The 16121-nt window shown below is 43.4% G+C and overlaps 1 protein-coding gene across 4 annotated transcripts in view; it reads right to left on the bottom strand.

The window, feature by feature from the left end:
• PPP1R36 (protein phosphatase 1 regulatory subunit 36) overlaps positions 1–10556 on the bottom strand; it is a 39818-nt gene extending 29262 nt beyond the window's left edge. Inside the window, exons 1-3 of one of the 4 annotated variants that reach the window (XM_084837050.1) lie at positions 10491–10556; positions 8958–9149; positions 1300–1364 (exon numbers count right to left, since the gene is read on the bottom strand). Coding sequence is in view for 3 of the 4 variants with exons in the window: in XM_084837028.1 (XP_084693154.1) it covers positions 1300–1364; positions 3887–3934 (113 nt within the window). In the remaining variant the exon portion in view is untranslated. Of the gene's footprint in view, positions 1–1299; positions 1365–3886; positions 4312–8957; positions 9150–10490 lie in introns of those variants that run through there. The other 3 variants (XM_084837028.1, XM_084837039.1, XM_084837017.1) reach the window with 3 other exon arrangements.
• Positions 10557–16121: the final 5565 nt, after the last annotated feature.

Here is a 16121-nt window from a genome sequence, read left to right as displayed (position 1 = left end):
TTGAGTAACTGCCTTTCATTGCTACCCAGGCACTTTTCTCTGGGGGTAAAGACAGATATAATATGGGGCGCTGGGGAGAGAACTCACAGCACATCTGTCAACTGCAGGGTAGCCCAGCTTTACAAGAGACATACATATAGCAACAAACCTAATGCCAGCTTAGACAACCATCTTGCCCCTTCCAAAATGTGCTATCTACCTTTTTTATTTCCAAAAGCACCACATCAACATTCCTGAGTTTATCTGTTTATTCATCCTTATTCATCTAAAAATAAATAAAACGCACAACTGCCTCAGAAATGGGGGTGGGGGAGATGAGTTCTTCATGAGGGGGCTCAACCAATCAGGCCTGTGCATAGCCATCTTCCACTTTGGAAGTGCAGAGCAGGTTTTTTTGGCAGAGCTTGACTCTGGAGAAGAATGGGCATGATTGGGCTGACTGCAGAGAGGGTAAGAAGACATCTTATTATTCGCTTTCACAGTCAAAAAGATTAGCATCAATTAGGAGCAGGTTGAATGCTCATTGGAAGGACAGATACTGAAGCTGAAGCTCAAATATTTTGGCCACCTAATGCGAAGAGAAAACTCCCTGGAAAAGACCTTGATGCTGGGAAAGATCGAAGGCAAAAGGAGAAGGGGACAGCAGAGGATGAGATGGCTAGATAGCATCACAGATGCGATGAATATGAACTTGAGCACACTCCGGGACAGAGCGGAGGACAGAAAGGCCTGGCGTGCTATGGTCCATGGGGTCATGAAGAGCCGGACACGACTTAACGACTGAACAACAACAAAAAGGAGCAGGCCTTTTCAGTTGTCTCCCTCCCTATACTGTGGAATGCCTCATCACAATCACACCGGAGGTCTATTTGGCTTCCTTTCAGAGACAGACTAAAAAAAAAGTTTATCTGTTCCTTTTGAAATGGAGGAGCCTGTTTATTGCGAAGTATTGAGGATTGATCCAGCTTCCATTGATTGGTTGGCTGTTGGATTGTTTTAGATTTCATTGGTTTAGTGATTTTAATACCGTACTGTTTTTAATGTTGTGAGGCACCCTGTGAATGAGACTATTGAAAAGTGATGTACAAACATGGTAAACAAATAAATAAGGGTGCAATCCTATGCATGTTTAGATGGAAAAAGTCCTACAACTCCCAGCATTCCTGAGCCAGCCATGGGAGTTGCAGGACTTCTTTCTGTCTAAACATGAATAGAATTGTGCCCTAAATAAATAATGTAGAAAGTCAGAGAGGGAAAGTAAGAGGGAAAGTAAGAGGGACAGACACATTGCAGCCTTACCTTGAAAATTCAAGAGTTCTAGTTTCTTCTCTCCAGTACCATAAACCAGGGTTAACTTTTGTCAACTGCAAACATTTAAAATGCACATGTGTTAATAATTTAAACCTATACTTTTTATGATAAATTTGTGGCTGGAAACTCTAGTGAGTTCAGAAGCCTGTTGTGTTGACCATTTATTTATTTGAAACATTTTTAACCCCACTCTTGAGCCAAAAAAAGTCTCCCAGAGTGGCTTACAAAGATCACTAATAAGACATTCCCTCCCCACAGGCTTACAGCCTCGAGACCCAATACCAAGTATTGATAAACTCAATACCAAATGCTTCCCAGGCTAGGGCATCCCATCCAAAGCTTAATGAAGTATGCACAATTCTGATTCGGATGCAGAGTTGGCCCAGCCACAGGGGCATGCTAGGCTGGGTGACTGCCTCAGCCATGTAAGTGCCTTGAAGAGAGAGAGAGAGAGAGAGCGCACGCCACCGCCTGCTTATCTGGAGGAGCAACATGTACAGCATAGCGTGAGCTGATATCCCCTGAATCCCAGGGCTCTGATCTCCATTTGCTGCTCCACAAATGTCTGTCTATCTATCTATCTATCTATCTATTTATTTATAGTATGTTTTATTCTGCTCCTCAGCTAAAAAAAGTCTCCCAGAGCAGCTTACAAATCAACCAGTAAAATAAGACAGTCCCTGCCCACAGGCTTACAATCTAAAAAGACACAATGCAAAAGGAAAAGGGGATGGAGAGGGAAAAGGGAAAAAATTAAGGAAATCTTCAGCAGGGATGGTGGAATGGCCCTGCTTCTCCTCTGATCTATGGGGCGGTGGGGCAGGGGAGTGCAACTAGCGTAGGCCCTGATGTGTCCCTCGGCCTGCTCCTGTCTCCCTTGCTCCTTCTTCTTTCCCACAGGGCAGTTGATGTCAGTTAGCCCCCCCCGGGGGGGGGGGCCACAGGGGAGTCCAAATGGACCAGGTCCTGATGTTTAAAGTTGTAAAGAGGAAGAAATAAAATAACTGCAAACATTAAAAAAATGGGAACTAATATAAAATAAGATAAAATACAATAACAACAAAAAAAATCCCTTTTGACTAACCCAGTTTACCATTACATACAAACTTGGAGAATTGTGGTTTATCCTAATGCTAGTTAATTCAAAACAAACCAAGACCAATATGGGTTGATTTCCTGGGACTGGATCCAGATTTGATCATTCTTAGGGTAGACCCACTGAAATCCATGGGAGTTAAGTTAGTCATGATCTTGCACTTATTTTGGCACCAGGTCAAAATGCCTGGGCTCACTGGTCTGCTTGAACACTTGTAGTGTCTTTTATTTGTTTTTCATCATTGTATTTTATTGTTTTTGTTATACATCAAGTATCATTTTTAAATGTCATTTATTGCTTGAGACTCAGCACTTCATTTAAAGCCCCTCTTTGCTGTCAGCTCAACAAGGTAATGAATATTTTTATGGTTGGATTGGCGTGCGTGCATAGATGTGGAATTATCACACTGGTGAAATACCTCCAGGGCAACTCTAGTTCTCCTAAGATTTCTCAAAGCTTAACTCAGATGGGTATCTTTGGGGAGGAGTAGAGGGCATATTAATACATAAAGCAGCCTTATACAGAGGTAGACGATTGGTCTATCTAGCCCAGTATTGTCAATCCTAGACTAGCAGCGGCCTGCCCAGGCCTGAGGCCTAAATGCTGCAACCCAAGATACTTTTAACTGAAGGTGTCAGCAATTGAACCTGGGGCCTTATGCATGTAAAGCAGTGTTTCATAGTGGTTAGAGTGTTGGACTCTGACTTGGGAGATCCGGTTTCTTCTTCCCATTTGGCCATGAAGCTCACACTGGGTGACTTTGGGCCGGTCACTGACATTCAGCATAACCTACCTCACAGGGTTCTTGTGAGGATGAAATGCGGAAGAGGAGGCCCATGTAAGCTGCTTTGGGAATTCTTGCAAGAGTGGGGAAAGGGTCAGGGTATATATGTAATAACAGACAAATAAGCTGCATCTATCTCTGAATTACAGCCCATTTCCACATGGCACTGTTGAGATTCCTTTTTTCTGGTTTGTGCCTGGGGATAAGAAATAGTGGCTTTAGCTGTTTGTTATTTATTATGACATTAAATTGTACATTTAATTTTAGTTGCCTATTTTTAAAAAAAATGTTTTGCAACGCATTTCTGATGCTGCCTGGTCATTGCAAGGATTCTTTAGCAGCCCTGGACCGTTATGGATAGGGGTGGAATGTAGAATTGTGTGTGTGCACGCGCACGTGCATATATATATATATATATCACACAACACACCCACAAACACACACACTTCTTCCAGAGGCCTGTAGACACAAGCCTAATGTTTCCTTCAGGGAGATTTTTAATGAATAAAAGGCTAAATCAGCAAGCAACGAGCGAACATTTGCTCCTTCTAGCAGCATCTGTTTATGGAGCAATCCCCACCTTGCAAACGTCGGTAATATCCAGAACCCCACCCCCTTAAAAAGCGTGGCAGCGGCGGCAGCAGCAGCAGCCAGCTAGACAAAACCCACGAGCGCGCCCAGGCATGGAAACTTACTGGCACTATGGTTCCCTTGGGCAGCTCCAGAAACTGCAACTGCGACATGGTGAGACCTTGTTTACTGTGGTATCCCGGCAACAGCCCTCGCTGCCGGCTGGAATAGAACGGTCGGCCCCCGCCTGCAGACTGCAAGTCCCATCATGCCACGCAGCGGGGCCTCTTTTCTGTAGGTGAAGGTTCTAACGCTTGTGTAAGGGGGGCCAGCGGGGGTGGGGGGCAGTGTCAGCTGTAGCAACGCAGAAGTTTGCTCAGGGCAAACTCCTGCAGGGCTGAGAAGAGTGCCCAAATGGCCCCACTTCTGCACAAATCTTAAAATAAACCCCTCCTTATTCTTCCTTTCTGTTATGTATTTATTTGCTGTGGCTGGGTGGGAGAGTAAATCCGTGTGCGTGTGTCTGAACTAAACTAGACGCTGAACAGGTAGGGCTATTAGGGCACATTGTGGGGAAGTGTTGCATTGACAAACTTGATTAGTATTACTTTATTTATTAAATTTATTCATTTATTAAATTTATTAATCGCCCATCTGGCTGGTCGCCCAGCCACTCTGGGCGATGTACAACACACAATAAAACAGTTTAAAACAATAAAATTCTACAATAAAAACATTTTCTAAAATACCCTAACCCACCCCAAATGCCTGCCTGAACAACCACGTTTTTAATGCACGGCGGAAGCTCATTAAAGAGGGGGCATGGCCGAGTTCCCTAGGGAGGGAGTTCCACTACTTCTCTCTCTCTCTCTTTCTCTGACACACACAAAAAATGGTGCAGATAAAAACAAGGAGCCCTGTGTGTACTTAGCCGTATCCCCACCTTCCCCAACTTAGTGACCTCCAGATGTTTTGGACTATGAGCCCCATCATCGCTGACCACTGGCAATGTTGACAGGGCCTGATGGGAGTTGTAGTCCAAAGGGCACCATTTCATTTATTATATTTCCATACCGCCCCATAGCCGAAGCTCGCAGGGCGGTTCACAAAAAGTAAAAACCATTAAAATAGATTATATAAAATATAAAAACTATTCACATAATGACTGAAAACAAGAAACTGCTGCTGCAACTTCTGCCTTTGCACCAAACATCACTGCACCAGCTCTCTTTTCTATGAAATTGCACAATCCTACTACAGCTGGGATCTTATGCATGCAAAGCAGTGTGTTGTATTGGTTAGAGTCTTAGGCTGGGAGTTGGGAGGTCTGGGTTCTAGTCCCCAATAAGGCACTCGGTGTCAGTGAAGGCTTCACTGGGTGACTTTGGACCAGTCACTAACTCTCAGCCTAGCTGACCTCACAGGGTTGTTGTGAGGATAAAATGGAGAGGAGGAGAATCATGTGAGCCGACTTGGGTTCCTTGCAAGAGGAAAAACAGTGGGATATAAATGTAATAAATAAATAAATACACATGTCTATTCAGCAATAGCACACTCCGGGAGAGAGTGGAGGACAGGAAGGCCTGGCATGCTATGGTCCATGGGGTCACGAAGAGTTGGACACGAGTTAACGACTGAACAACAACATTCAGCAATAAGCCCCATTGAGTTCAATGGGGCTTACTTCCAGATATGTGGGCATATAAGATTGCAACACAAGCGTTTGCTGTATTGATTTACTCTACAGTAGCCTGTCCTGTACTGGCTTTGAAAAACAGGTGTTGGTAAACTCTACGAAAACTAAATGATGTTGAAAGGCTAACTCTCAGAATGGATCTGGCTTGTTCCATTTTCCCCAAACAAAACATAATTTGTTTTTAGATTTGTGTATGTATGTAGCTCAGTCTTCCCCAGCCTGGTGCCTTCCAGATATATTGGACTACAACTCCCATTATCCTCAGCCTGCCCACCTATTAACCATTGTGGCTGGGGATTATTAAAGTTGTAGTCCAAGGTCCCTGGAGGGGACCAGTTTTGGGAAGGCTGATAAAGCTGATTGTAATGGGTTACACTGAGTGCTCAAGGTGCAGTTCTATACACAGCTGGGAGTAAATCCCATTGAACGCAGCTGAGCTCACTTCTGAGTACACCTGTATAGGATTGCACCATAAGCTGTGGAGCTCAGGTATTCAGGAAAATAAAGATGCTTCACTTGAAGAATTCCCATCCACCCCAACCTTAAAAAAAAAATTAAAAATAATCACAGGTAAGCAGCAGGGCACTTTGCAGAGGGAGGCGTCTGTTGGCATCATGTTGCGTACCTCCACTTTAGGCTTTAGTAAGCCTTACATGTAGGTATCTAAAGCAAAACATGTAGGAAGGACTCTAATCAACTGCTTGCTAAGAAATAATTTGTTAGTGTCCTTAACCACTTTCCAGTGTTCTGTCCAGTGAGTGCAACAGCAATTGGATACGTGACCAAAGCACAAGGCACATACTTTAAAATATGATAGCTTTAACATGTATTACTATTTAATACATGTTTAACTTGGCTACCTGAGTTTACATTTTGGTTGTGGTGCACTGATATTGACATCCACACTATATGTAACCTTAGACCCCTCTCACCACGAAAGGTCTGTCCGTAGACCTGACTGTAACTTTCAACATGGAACCAGAATGACTTTGCTATTCGACATTGACTCACCCAGAAGAAAAGCGTGTGGCCTCACATTTCTACCCGTTTCTACACCTAAAATTGCCCCAAGCTCTCACCTTCAAAAATACATCCCTATGGAAAGAGCGTGGTGGTGGTTCAGATCCCTTGGCAAAGCCAACTCTGAGCTTTGTTTTGCCCACTTCTCTGCTTGTGCTCTGTGACCTTTTTTGACAATAGCACAGTGTACCTTGTGTTTGCAGTTGCTATTGTGAACTGCCAAGGATATTCTGGAGGTTTGGCAACAACATTGCATATTTATCCAGAACAAGAAGAGAAGCAGATTTGGAAACTAACAAGGCCTTGGAGTTGCTTTGGAGGCAATGCTTCAAAAGCAAGATCCAAAACAGGATAAAAAAGAGGTGCAGCTTAGAGAAATGCTTTGTCATCTGCCTGTACATATTATGCCTCAATCAATTTAGACACATGTATATCACCTAAAAAGGCACCCCCAGTTAAATCAAGAGAGTTAATGTTTGGATTAGTTTTAGTACACATACTTATAAGTCAAAGGTACAGAACCACAGTGGAGGTGAGGAATAGATTTCAGGGATTAGACCTGATAGACAGAGTGCCTGAGAAACTATGGACGGAGGTCCGTAACATTGTTCAGGAGGCAGCAACTCAATCCATCCCAAAGAAAAAGAAATGCAAGAAAGCCAAGTGGCTGTCTGATGAGGCTTTACAAGTAGCTGAGGAAAGAAGGGAAGCGAAAAGCAAGGGAGAAAGGGGAAGATATACCCAACTGAATGCAGATTTCCAGAGAATAGCAAGGAGAGACAAGAAGGCCTTCTTAAATGAACAATGCAAAGAAATCGAGGAAAACAACAGAATGGGAAAGACTAGAGATCTCTTCAAGAAAATCGGAGATCTCAAGGGAACGTTTTGTGCAAAGACGGGCATGATAAAGGACAAAGAAGGCAGGGACCTAACAGAAGCAGATGAGATTAAGAAGAGGTGGAAAGAATACACAGAAGAACTATACAGGAAAGATCTGAATGTCCCTGATAGCCATGATAGTGCGCTCACTGAACTTGAGCCGGACATCCTAGAAAGTGAAGTCAAGTGGGCCTTAGGAAGCATTACTAACAACAAAGCTAGTGGAGATGACAGTATTCCAGCTGAGCTATTAGTTAGTGGCAGTAAGAGCTTTAAGCTAAAATATGCTGGTATTTTGGCCCCACCCCCTTTTCCTTCAGCCCCGCCCACCACAGGAATGCAGCCCCCAAGAGCTTCTCCAAAACGGAATTCAGCTCTTGCACTAAAATATGTTCAACACCGCTGTTATAGATAATAACTGCAAGTGACAAGTGTCACCTAAGAAGTGGCATTCCACCCTGTGTGAGGGATGGCAGAATGCCTCTTTTAGGACAATACCTGCTGCTGTGACACATGGGTGCATAATTCAAAACCAACGTGTGCCTATCTTTAGATTCAGAAATACATTAAAGAAACAGAAAATAATGATGAACTTGTTCTCTGAGTGTGGAACCTTATGTAGCCAAACAGCACCATCCGTGCACAAGACAGCAATAGCAACAAACTGAGCGAGGGACTCCAAGGTTTGCAGATGGACAAAGCATGCTCAGTTGGCCCAGAATGCTGACTGATGGGGAGGATGGAATGGAATGGAGTATTCGGAAAGAGAAGATGGCTGGCTGACTGGCACAGAAGCACCTACCAGCAACATTTCGTTGCAGGATCCATTTGTAATGAGAATCCTCATAAAAATCCAATGTTGCATTTGTAAAAAAGGCATATAAAGGTTCCAGCTCATTTGGAAACTCCTGAGTTAGACACATTTCCTGTATTGCATGTTCACACATGCATGCACACACTTGTAGACGTGCAGACTGGCAGTTACTTTCTTAAATTTTTTGCAGCTTCTTTTTAACATTGGAGAATATGCAATGCTATTTCTCTGCCTGTCCCCCCTACCTGGAGTGGTACAACCCAGAATTCTATGACCCCATTTTGATGCTGCATGTGTAGACCAGGCCACAGTCATGAAGTGATGCGCAACTGTGAATATGTAAACCAGCCCTGTGAGTATAGTAGCTGCTTGTGGTTAGTGCTGAGGGAAATGACACTCTGCACATGCTTAAAAGGAATTATCACATGCTCGGTGCTGGGTGTTGATTCAGGAAGGCCTTGGTTACAGCTCAGAAATTTTGCCCATCTCCTCTCCCCGCCACACACAGAAACCAAGAAAGTTGCAGGAGATGGCAAAATACCACCCACATCTGAGCCCTCACTCAGATTAAGTTTAGCAAGAGCCCCAGCCCCAAAAGAGACAGAAAAGTATTATTCCAATTTCACAGGTGAGGAACCAAGACAGCTACTTGTCCAAGGTCACTGTTACCAATTTTCTTCTGAGAGGGCAGAAAAAGGCGGTCATGTTGTCTCTCCATAGTAAAGACTTGAAAAGTACACATACACCATCCTGCTATCTTGGTCTGTGGAGTTCTCAGAGCTCTTACCTCCAGATCTCTGGTTAACAATAAGGTTGCCAGCTTTTTATTGGGGTAACTGCCTGGATGAGAGACCACCTGGGATCCAAAAAATCTGGGAGATGAACCTCAAAAAGGTGCTGAAGAAAACTATTCTTTGCCTTCTGATTTCTTCATATGCTTCATGCATTTTGAGTACAATAAACTCTTCGTCAGTGGCAACTAAAACAAAATTCAGAAAATATAAATCAAACAATACATCATACCATTTAACACATTAAGATGATAGCAACCAGGCCATTTTAAAAGCACTTTTATATAAAAGAGTCCTTATGGGACTTCACCATAAACATCTATACCAACTAATATGGAACGCTATTCTTTCCCAACCTGCAGCAAAAAAAAAACAGTCTTAGACCCCTATTCTATGAATATTGGAACACACCATAGCTCAGTGGATAAGCATGTGTGCATTGCAAACAGGAAGTGCAAAGTTCAGTCCTTGGTATCTCTAAAATAGGATCAGGAAGCAGGTGATGGTGAACTAAGCTCTACAAAGTTTGGGTGAAGGTTCTGCGCAGGTGCAGAAACCATATGTGTGGTGCGCAGAGACCACAAAGAATACTGGGCTGCTTGAGCAAATAGTCTGAGTGATAAAACTGAAGCCAACTTCCTATGTTTCAAATATTCACAATTACTGGAGTAAGACAATGAGTATCCCAGCTCTATTTCTGTTAATTTATGCTCTCTCTGCTTCCGTTGCGAACAAAAGATGTTATGTAGATCACTTCGCCTTATGATTTTAAAAAGGAGAAGAAAACCTTTAAACCCTTCTCTGTGAGCCCCTGCCAAAGGAAGTGACTACTAGGATGGAGGGTGGCTCCATCCTAGTTAGTTTGTTAGGGTGGCTACTAGGAGGAGGGCTTTTTCTGCTGTGGCACCCCGGCTGTGGAATGAGCTCCCTATTGAGGTTCGCCTGGCGCCTACATTGTATTCCTTTCGGCGCCAGGTGAAGACCTTTTTATTTTCCCAGACATTTTAGCATTTTAGCTTTCTAGACTTTTAGCTTTGCTGTTTTAAATCTGCATTTTAAATTCCTGCACTGCTGCTAGGTTTTGTGGTTGTATTGTTATATTGTGGTTTTAAAGTTCTATGTATTTTATATTGTTTTGTGTGCTGTTTTGGTTTTAATTTTTGTGAACCGCCCAGAAAGCTTCGGCTATTGGACAGTATAGCAATGAAATAAATAAATAAATTTACCCCTAACAATTATTGTAAGGGTTTGAAACAAAAAACATATACATCAAAATGTTAAAGCACAGGTGCAGCCCTCAAACTACACGCAGGCCTCAGTCTAATTTTAAAAGCCCTCAGCAAGTGACCAGATGTCTGTCAATAGCAAACTGTCCCTCCCACAGCAGCCCGCTGGACAGAGAGAAAAATGGAGAGAGGGGTGGGTCTCAGAAAGAGAGAGAGAAAAGGGGGTGGTTCCACCCACATTTGGCTTTGGCCCTGCCCACTGCTCTGACAGAAAAAAAAGGGTGTGTATGCATTTTATATTACCGTAAAGTCTCCTAAAACGAGTATATCCGGGGAGGCAGTCTACACTGCCTTGAACTCTGTTAAAGGAAGGCAGAAATAAATAGAACAGATTTATGTAAGGTATCCTAGTCCAGTTTCTTGATTCTGACATTTGCTTTAAAAGGTCTGCTAACGTCAGCTCTGGTATCCTAGGGAATATTAGTGCACAACTACCTTTATACTGTACTATGCAGTGCTGAATTAATTCCCAGTGAAGCAGCTGCCATTTGTTTATTTCTGTGTCGGCCGTTTACCTGCCAAATGTTGCCTTCTGTTCTCTATAAGCAGTTCATTGCCTCAGGAATAGAAACTAAGAACATCCCTTACGAAACTCGTTCTGAGCTACTCTCCTGTACTTTTCCATTCAACCCCAATCATTCTCATTTTAGCTTTCTTGACAGGAAGAAAAAGACAGAGATTTGGCAGGAATATACAAGGCTGTATTAAAATGACAAGGGGGCTGCCTGTTACTCTTCGAGCCATATCCCATTCTGCCTGCGTTCACACGTAGAATACTTTCACATCAGTTCACACATTCACATGGAATTGTTTCACGTAATTGTGAAGAATTTTAAACCACCCCAGAGACAGAACAACTTAAAGCAGAGAGAGACCAAAAGTCGTAGAAAAATAGATCTTTGCCTGGTGCCAATATGACCACGAAGTAGATGTGAGGCAAGCCTCTCTAGGGAGGGCATTCAACAGAAATGGATGACGCTTCCAAAAAGCCCCTCTCAGAAAGGCCCTCTAAGATCTTTACATCTGGGTAGGTTCTTATGGCGAGAGGTGGGGTCTTGAAGGTAGTTTGATCCCAAGCAATGAAGAGCATTAAAGGACAAAATCAGCACTTTAAACTGGGCCCAGAAACAGACTGGGAGTCAATGCACATAGTGAAGCCCTGGTGTGATATGCTCATATTGTCCAGTCTGGCAGCCATATTGTCAACTAACTAAGGTTTCTGTACTGTTTTCAAACCCATCCCAACATACAACACATTGCAGAAATCCCAGTGGGAGGTTACCAGGGCCATGGATCATAGAAGAAAATCTATCCCTGTCCAAGTAGGGTTGTAGATGGCATACCAGTCTAAGCTGGTAAAAGATGCTCCAGGCCATGGAAGCCACATGGCCACTTGTGAATCACCCCCAAAAAGAAGTCGCTGATGGCGCTGATTTGCATAAAATTTGCATATGCTAATTTATATGTGCAGATGCAAATTTAGAGCATATTATGATTATTTCAATGGAAATATGTGACCGAGTGACCTGTGTGCCTTGCTCAGTCTGCTGTCTAGGTGCTGTTGATGGGCAACTTCAAGGCCCAGCTGTTCCTTCTGATGGATCTTTATCTTTAAACAGGACTTGGACTGGACAGCCATTCAAATACAGGATGTCTTCAAAATAGAGGGCAATCTTCTGGCAGCCCTTCAAACAGAGGATTATAAAAGAGCACAGATGGTCACCCTACCAATGACAAATTATTAGGGCAGTCATCTGATTAAGAAATCTGCATCAATTCACTATATGAATTTTGGTTGGTCAATCCATCAATTACATTTGCATAAATGTGCATATGGATACTCAGTGATTTTGAAATGAGGAGCATATTTTCTTTTAGACAATGCATGCATGTGTAGTAGTAGCAGGAGGAACCATCTTAGAAGAGAGGAAACGGTATGTCTCTTTTAAGACAGTGCTTGCCATCTGCAGATTTTTTATAAGTACTTGTATTTAAAAAAAAGCTTTTAAAAATGATGCTAAATGGGGGCACCAATAAAGTCGATTAAAACATTTATTTTAATCAGTTAGATTAAGTCAATTAAATGGTGCTGCCCAAATCCTTATGAGCCAGCAATGTCTTCAATTCAGTTGGTGACCTATTTGGTAAGCATATCTGGTGTACTATTTAAACCAGCCCAGGTAGATATGTGCCCAGTTTGCACATAATGACAATTCCAGGGTTGTCAGGGCCAAGAGGCAGCAAATGAGCATGCTGCCTCCCATGTGCCTCCTTGTCAACATCATGAGGTCCAAACCCAAAACTCTGAGTTGTTTAGGGGTTAAACAATCCAGAGTTAAACCCACAACCATGGGCAGCTGTTGGGTTAACCCCTAAACAACCCAGAGTTCTGGGTTCAGACTTCACGCTAACAACCCAGAAATAGGGCATTCCTTGATTGAAAGTGGAAGCAACAAGCTCTCTTCCCCAACAGTTCTTTGGTTAACAACCCAGGAAATGTCACTACATATGAACCAGGTCACAGATACCCTGTTATTTTTCATCTTCTCATATTTTGAACAGATCTGAATGAAATGCTGGGTAAATGGCTTCCTATTGGTTGGTACAGCCTTTGCAGTCTGCTTGATTACCTGACTTCTCCATAAGGCACTGATGGCTGTTTCACACATTACACAGCTGCAAATCCATATTTGCCATGAATGTGTATCATGTGCAGATCAGCCAATCCCAATTCCCCAATACCTGCATCTGTCCGAAAAAGATGTTTGCAAATGTATGCCTAAGGACCAATTTATACTTTTGGCAGCAAACACAGTTCTGGGCAGAGTCCCAGCCCTCACTTCTCCAGTGCAAAGTAGCAAGGGGAGGGGAGGATATGCAGGAGAGAAGCAGTAGGGAGTGGGTGCTTAACCCTTTCCTGGCCTGTTCCCCTCCCTGCAACTCTCCTGCAGCCTCTACTTCCTAAGCTGGGCTTCCCCAACACATTAACTACATGGTGAGGAAAAGCAGTCAGGACGGTTTCAGTGGGAAAGAAGTGGACAGAGGAAGGGTTAAGCATCTCCCACACACAGTTTCTCCCCTGAAAATCACATTTTGCAGCACAGAACTGGTGGCCAGTTTCCAGATCTGCATTTAATAAGCGTACGTGAACAGCCCTTAAGTGTACATCTAAAAGTGTAATGTAAGCAGCCTTAAATATCATAGTCATAGTGCTTCACATAATCAACAAGGCAACTTCTGCAGTGCCAAGGGCACAGCTAGGACTCCACAGAATTTTCCTGGGTGAAGTTGATGACCAGGGGTGTATTTGCTTTACATCAAAGCTTTTGGAGAGAGAAAGATGGAATGTTCAATTAGCACACCGTGCCATTTCTGGAAAGACAACTAAAATTTAGCAAACCCAAATAACAAGCTGCTCACACTAATGAAAGTCTCAATTTCCCTCTTTGCTGCTCTCCTTTTTTTTAATTTAAGGTGGTGCCAACTATTTTGATATTGCTGGGAACTTTCTTTGCGGTTATTCCAGTAAATAGCCTTTGATTATTAACATGCAAGGAGACACTGTAAAAACACATTCAACAAAGACAGATTACTCAGCACTGCATCCATCGTTTGGATTTTCTTTCTGCTTTTTGCAGAATCATCTGCATTTATCATGTATACAGTGCTCTGGACCTCTGGAATCCTTATTCATCCTCTTTAATGGCCCCGTGCATTATTAAAAATGCCCCTTTTGCATATGAAGCATTGCGGTTGAGTGGAAGCAGAGTGCTCAAGCAGACCACAGAGAGGCTATAAAGCGTAGATGGGATTTGATTCCAGCACCCCCAGGTGCATGAGCAAGACTCTAACTACTGGTTCCAAACCTGTTTGATTTGAAGATACAGACAAAAGAAGCAAGACTTATACAAAATTCATGGAACGCTTGGGTGAAATTCAGTTGTGCCTGTCCACTGATCAGTGGTGCAGTGGGAAAATTTTAGATCCTGGAGTTAATGAACTTTTGGGGTGAGGAGCCTTTAAATTACCCTGCGTATTACTTCAGTTATAAATCACACAACTAACATTTTTTCTTCTCCCCCACCCCCCGAATTCCATGCTTTACAACTGCTTCTACATTCCTGAACAAAACAAAACCAAAAAGCTGTTTGCCAACCCTTAAAAAAATTCAAAGCATGTGCAGCTTCACGTTTCAAACTCATTTAACTCATAGCACCATCATGACTGCTGCTACTCTCTGGGTGGTTATTTGGGGGTCCTTTGGGCTGCAGAACTTCACCCCCAAGTTCCAGTCCTAGCTGCACCACTGCTACTGATAGAATGGCATCTTCTAGCAGAGTAGACCCGCCCCCCGATCTGCCCCAGAGAGTTGGGGGACCCTCCAGACCAGGTGTGAGGGGCAGGGAGCAGAGGACAGAAAAAATATGTTGTACTAGCAGAAGTCCACTCACGCAACACCCGATGTAGCCCTTGTTCCTCACTTTTTGAATGCTGTAAAGTGCTTGAAGCTGAATGAATAAAAAAGCAGCTCACCAAAAGCATTTTGCTTCTTTGGGGGATATTCCTCCTGATCTACACCCAAGTCCTCCTTCTTTACCCGTGTGTTGTTCTGTCCCCAACCACAACCACCCCTCCAGTGCAGCCCAGTGCAGAAGGACAAAAGGAGTAGGAGATGAAACAAACAAATCTAATTTTGCCTCAAAGGCACAATGTCACCAGGACTGTCTGCTCCCACACAAACTCTGCTGAAATGCTTGAGAATTGCCCAGAGGTCCCAAAACATTGTGCAAAAAGAGAGATTGCACTCCTTAATTCTAGTGTCTTTTCTAGCCCCTTTTAAGTTTTGATTGATAACGCACATCAAAGAGACAGCAAATACCATCTAGTCTCCTTCGTGCCCACAGTCACCTACCTTGCAAGTGCCCATTGGGCTAAATAGGGAACATCACCGGCAGCTTGGCAGCCACACCCCAAAACACTCATAATCCTCTTGGTTCTCTTCACATCTTGCAAATTGAAGTCTGTTACAATGTATGGCCAAGTTAGGATTTTCTGTTGTGCGTATCAAGTGAACGGACTTAGAATCATAAAATCCTGGATTTGGAAACTGTATTTTCTAGGTCCTTTAAAGTGTTGATTTATAATTCACATCAAAGAGAGAATACTATCTAGCCTCATGCTAATGAATCTTAATATATTCACTGGTGGTGACAAGTGCCTTAGGCAGGCTTTCCATCTAGCATGGGTGTATCTCAAAGGGCATGATTGGGTTAGGAACCTGGCAGAGAGTAAGATATCTGCATATTCCCAGAGTTCTCACACCCCTCCCTAGGTGTACCGAGGGCCAGCCACTCCTGTTGTACATGCTAAATGGGGATAACCAGTATACACTGTGACTTTGCTCTCTCCTGCTGGTTTCCCAGGCCTCAGCTTGAATTGCCTTCCCATACAACATGGAGTTTTCTAGAGTCAAGATGCTAGGCTGTCCTTGAAATGGCACTGAGGGTGATCTCAGTAACACCTCTCTGGTAGCACCCTGCCTAGCTTTAAAACAGCCTTCCCTAGTCTGGTGCCCTCCAGAAGTTTGGGACTACAACTCCCAGCATTCCTGACCATTGGCCATGCTGGCTGGTGCTGATGGGACTTGACGTCCAAAACTTCTGGAGGGGAACCAGGTTGAGGAAGTCTGTTTTAGAAGGTTGGAGGCACCTATATGGTAGAAGGACACCTGAGGAACTTAATTGGTGGGCAGACTCATAAGGGAGAAATTGGCCCTCAAGATTTCTTGGCCCCAAGCCATTTAGGACTTCAAAGGTCAAGGCCATCACTTTGAATTGAACCCAGACAAACAGAAACAGGGAGCCAGGGAAGATC

Source organism: Heloderma suspectum, chromosome 1 (genome assembly GCF_057233095.1).
Source record: "Heloderma suspectum isolate Gila_16-S chromosome 1, 16-S_ref, whole genome shotgun sequence".
Taxonomy (NCBI): domain Eukaryota; kingdom Metazoa; phylum Chordata; class Lepidosauria; order Squamata; family Helodermatidae; genus Heloderma; species Heloderma suspectum.
The sequence above is the reverse complement of the archived record's forward strand: the minus strand, read 5'-3'. Positions and strand labels throughout refer to the sequence as shown.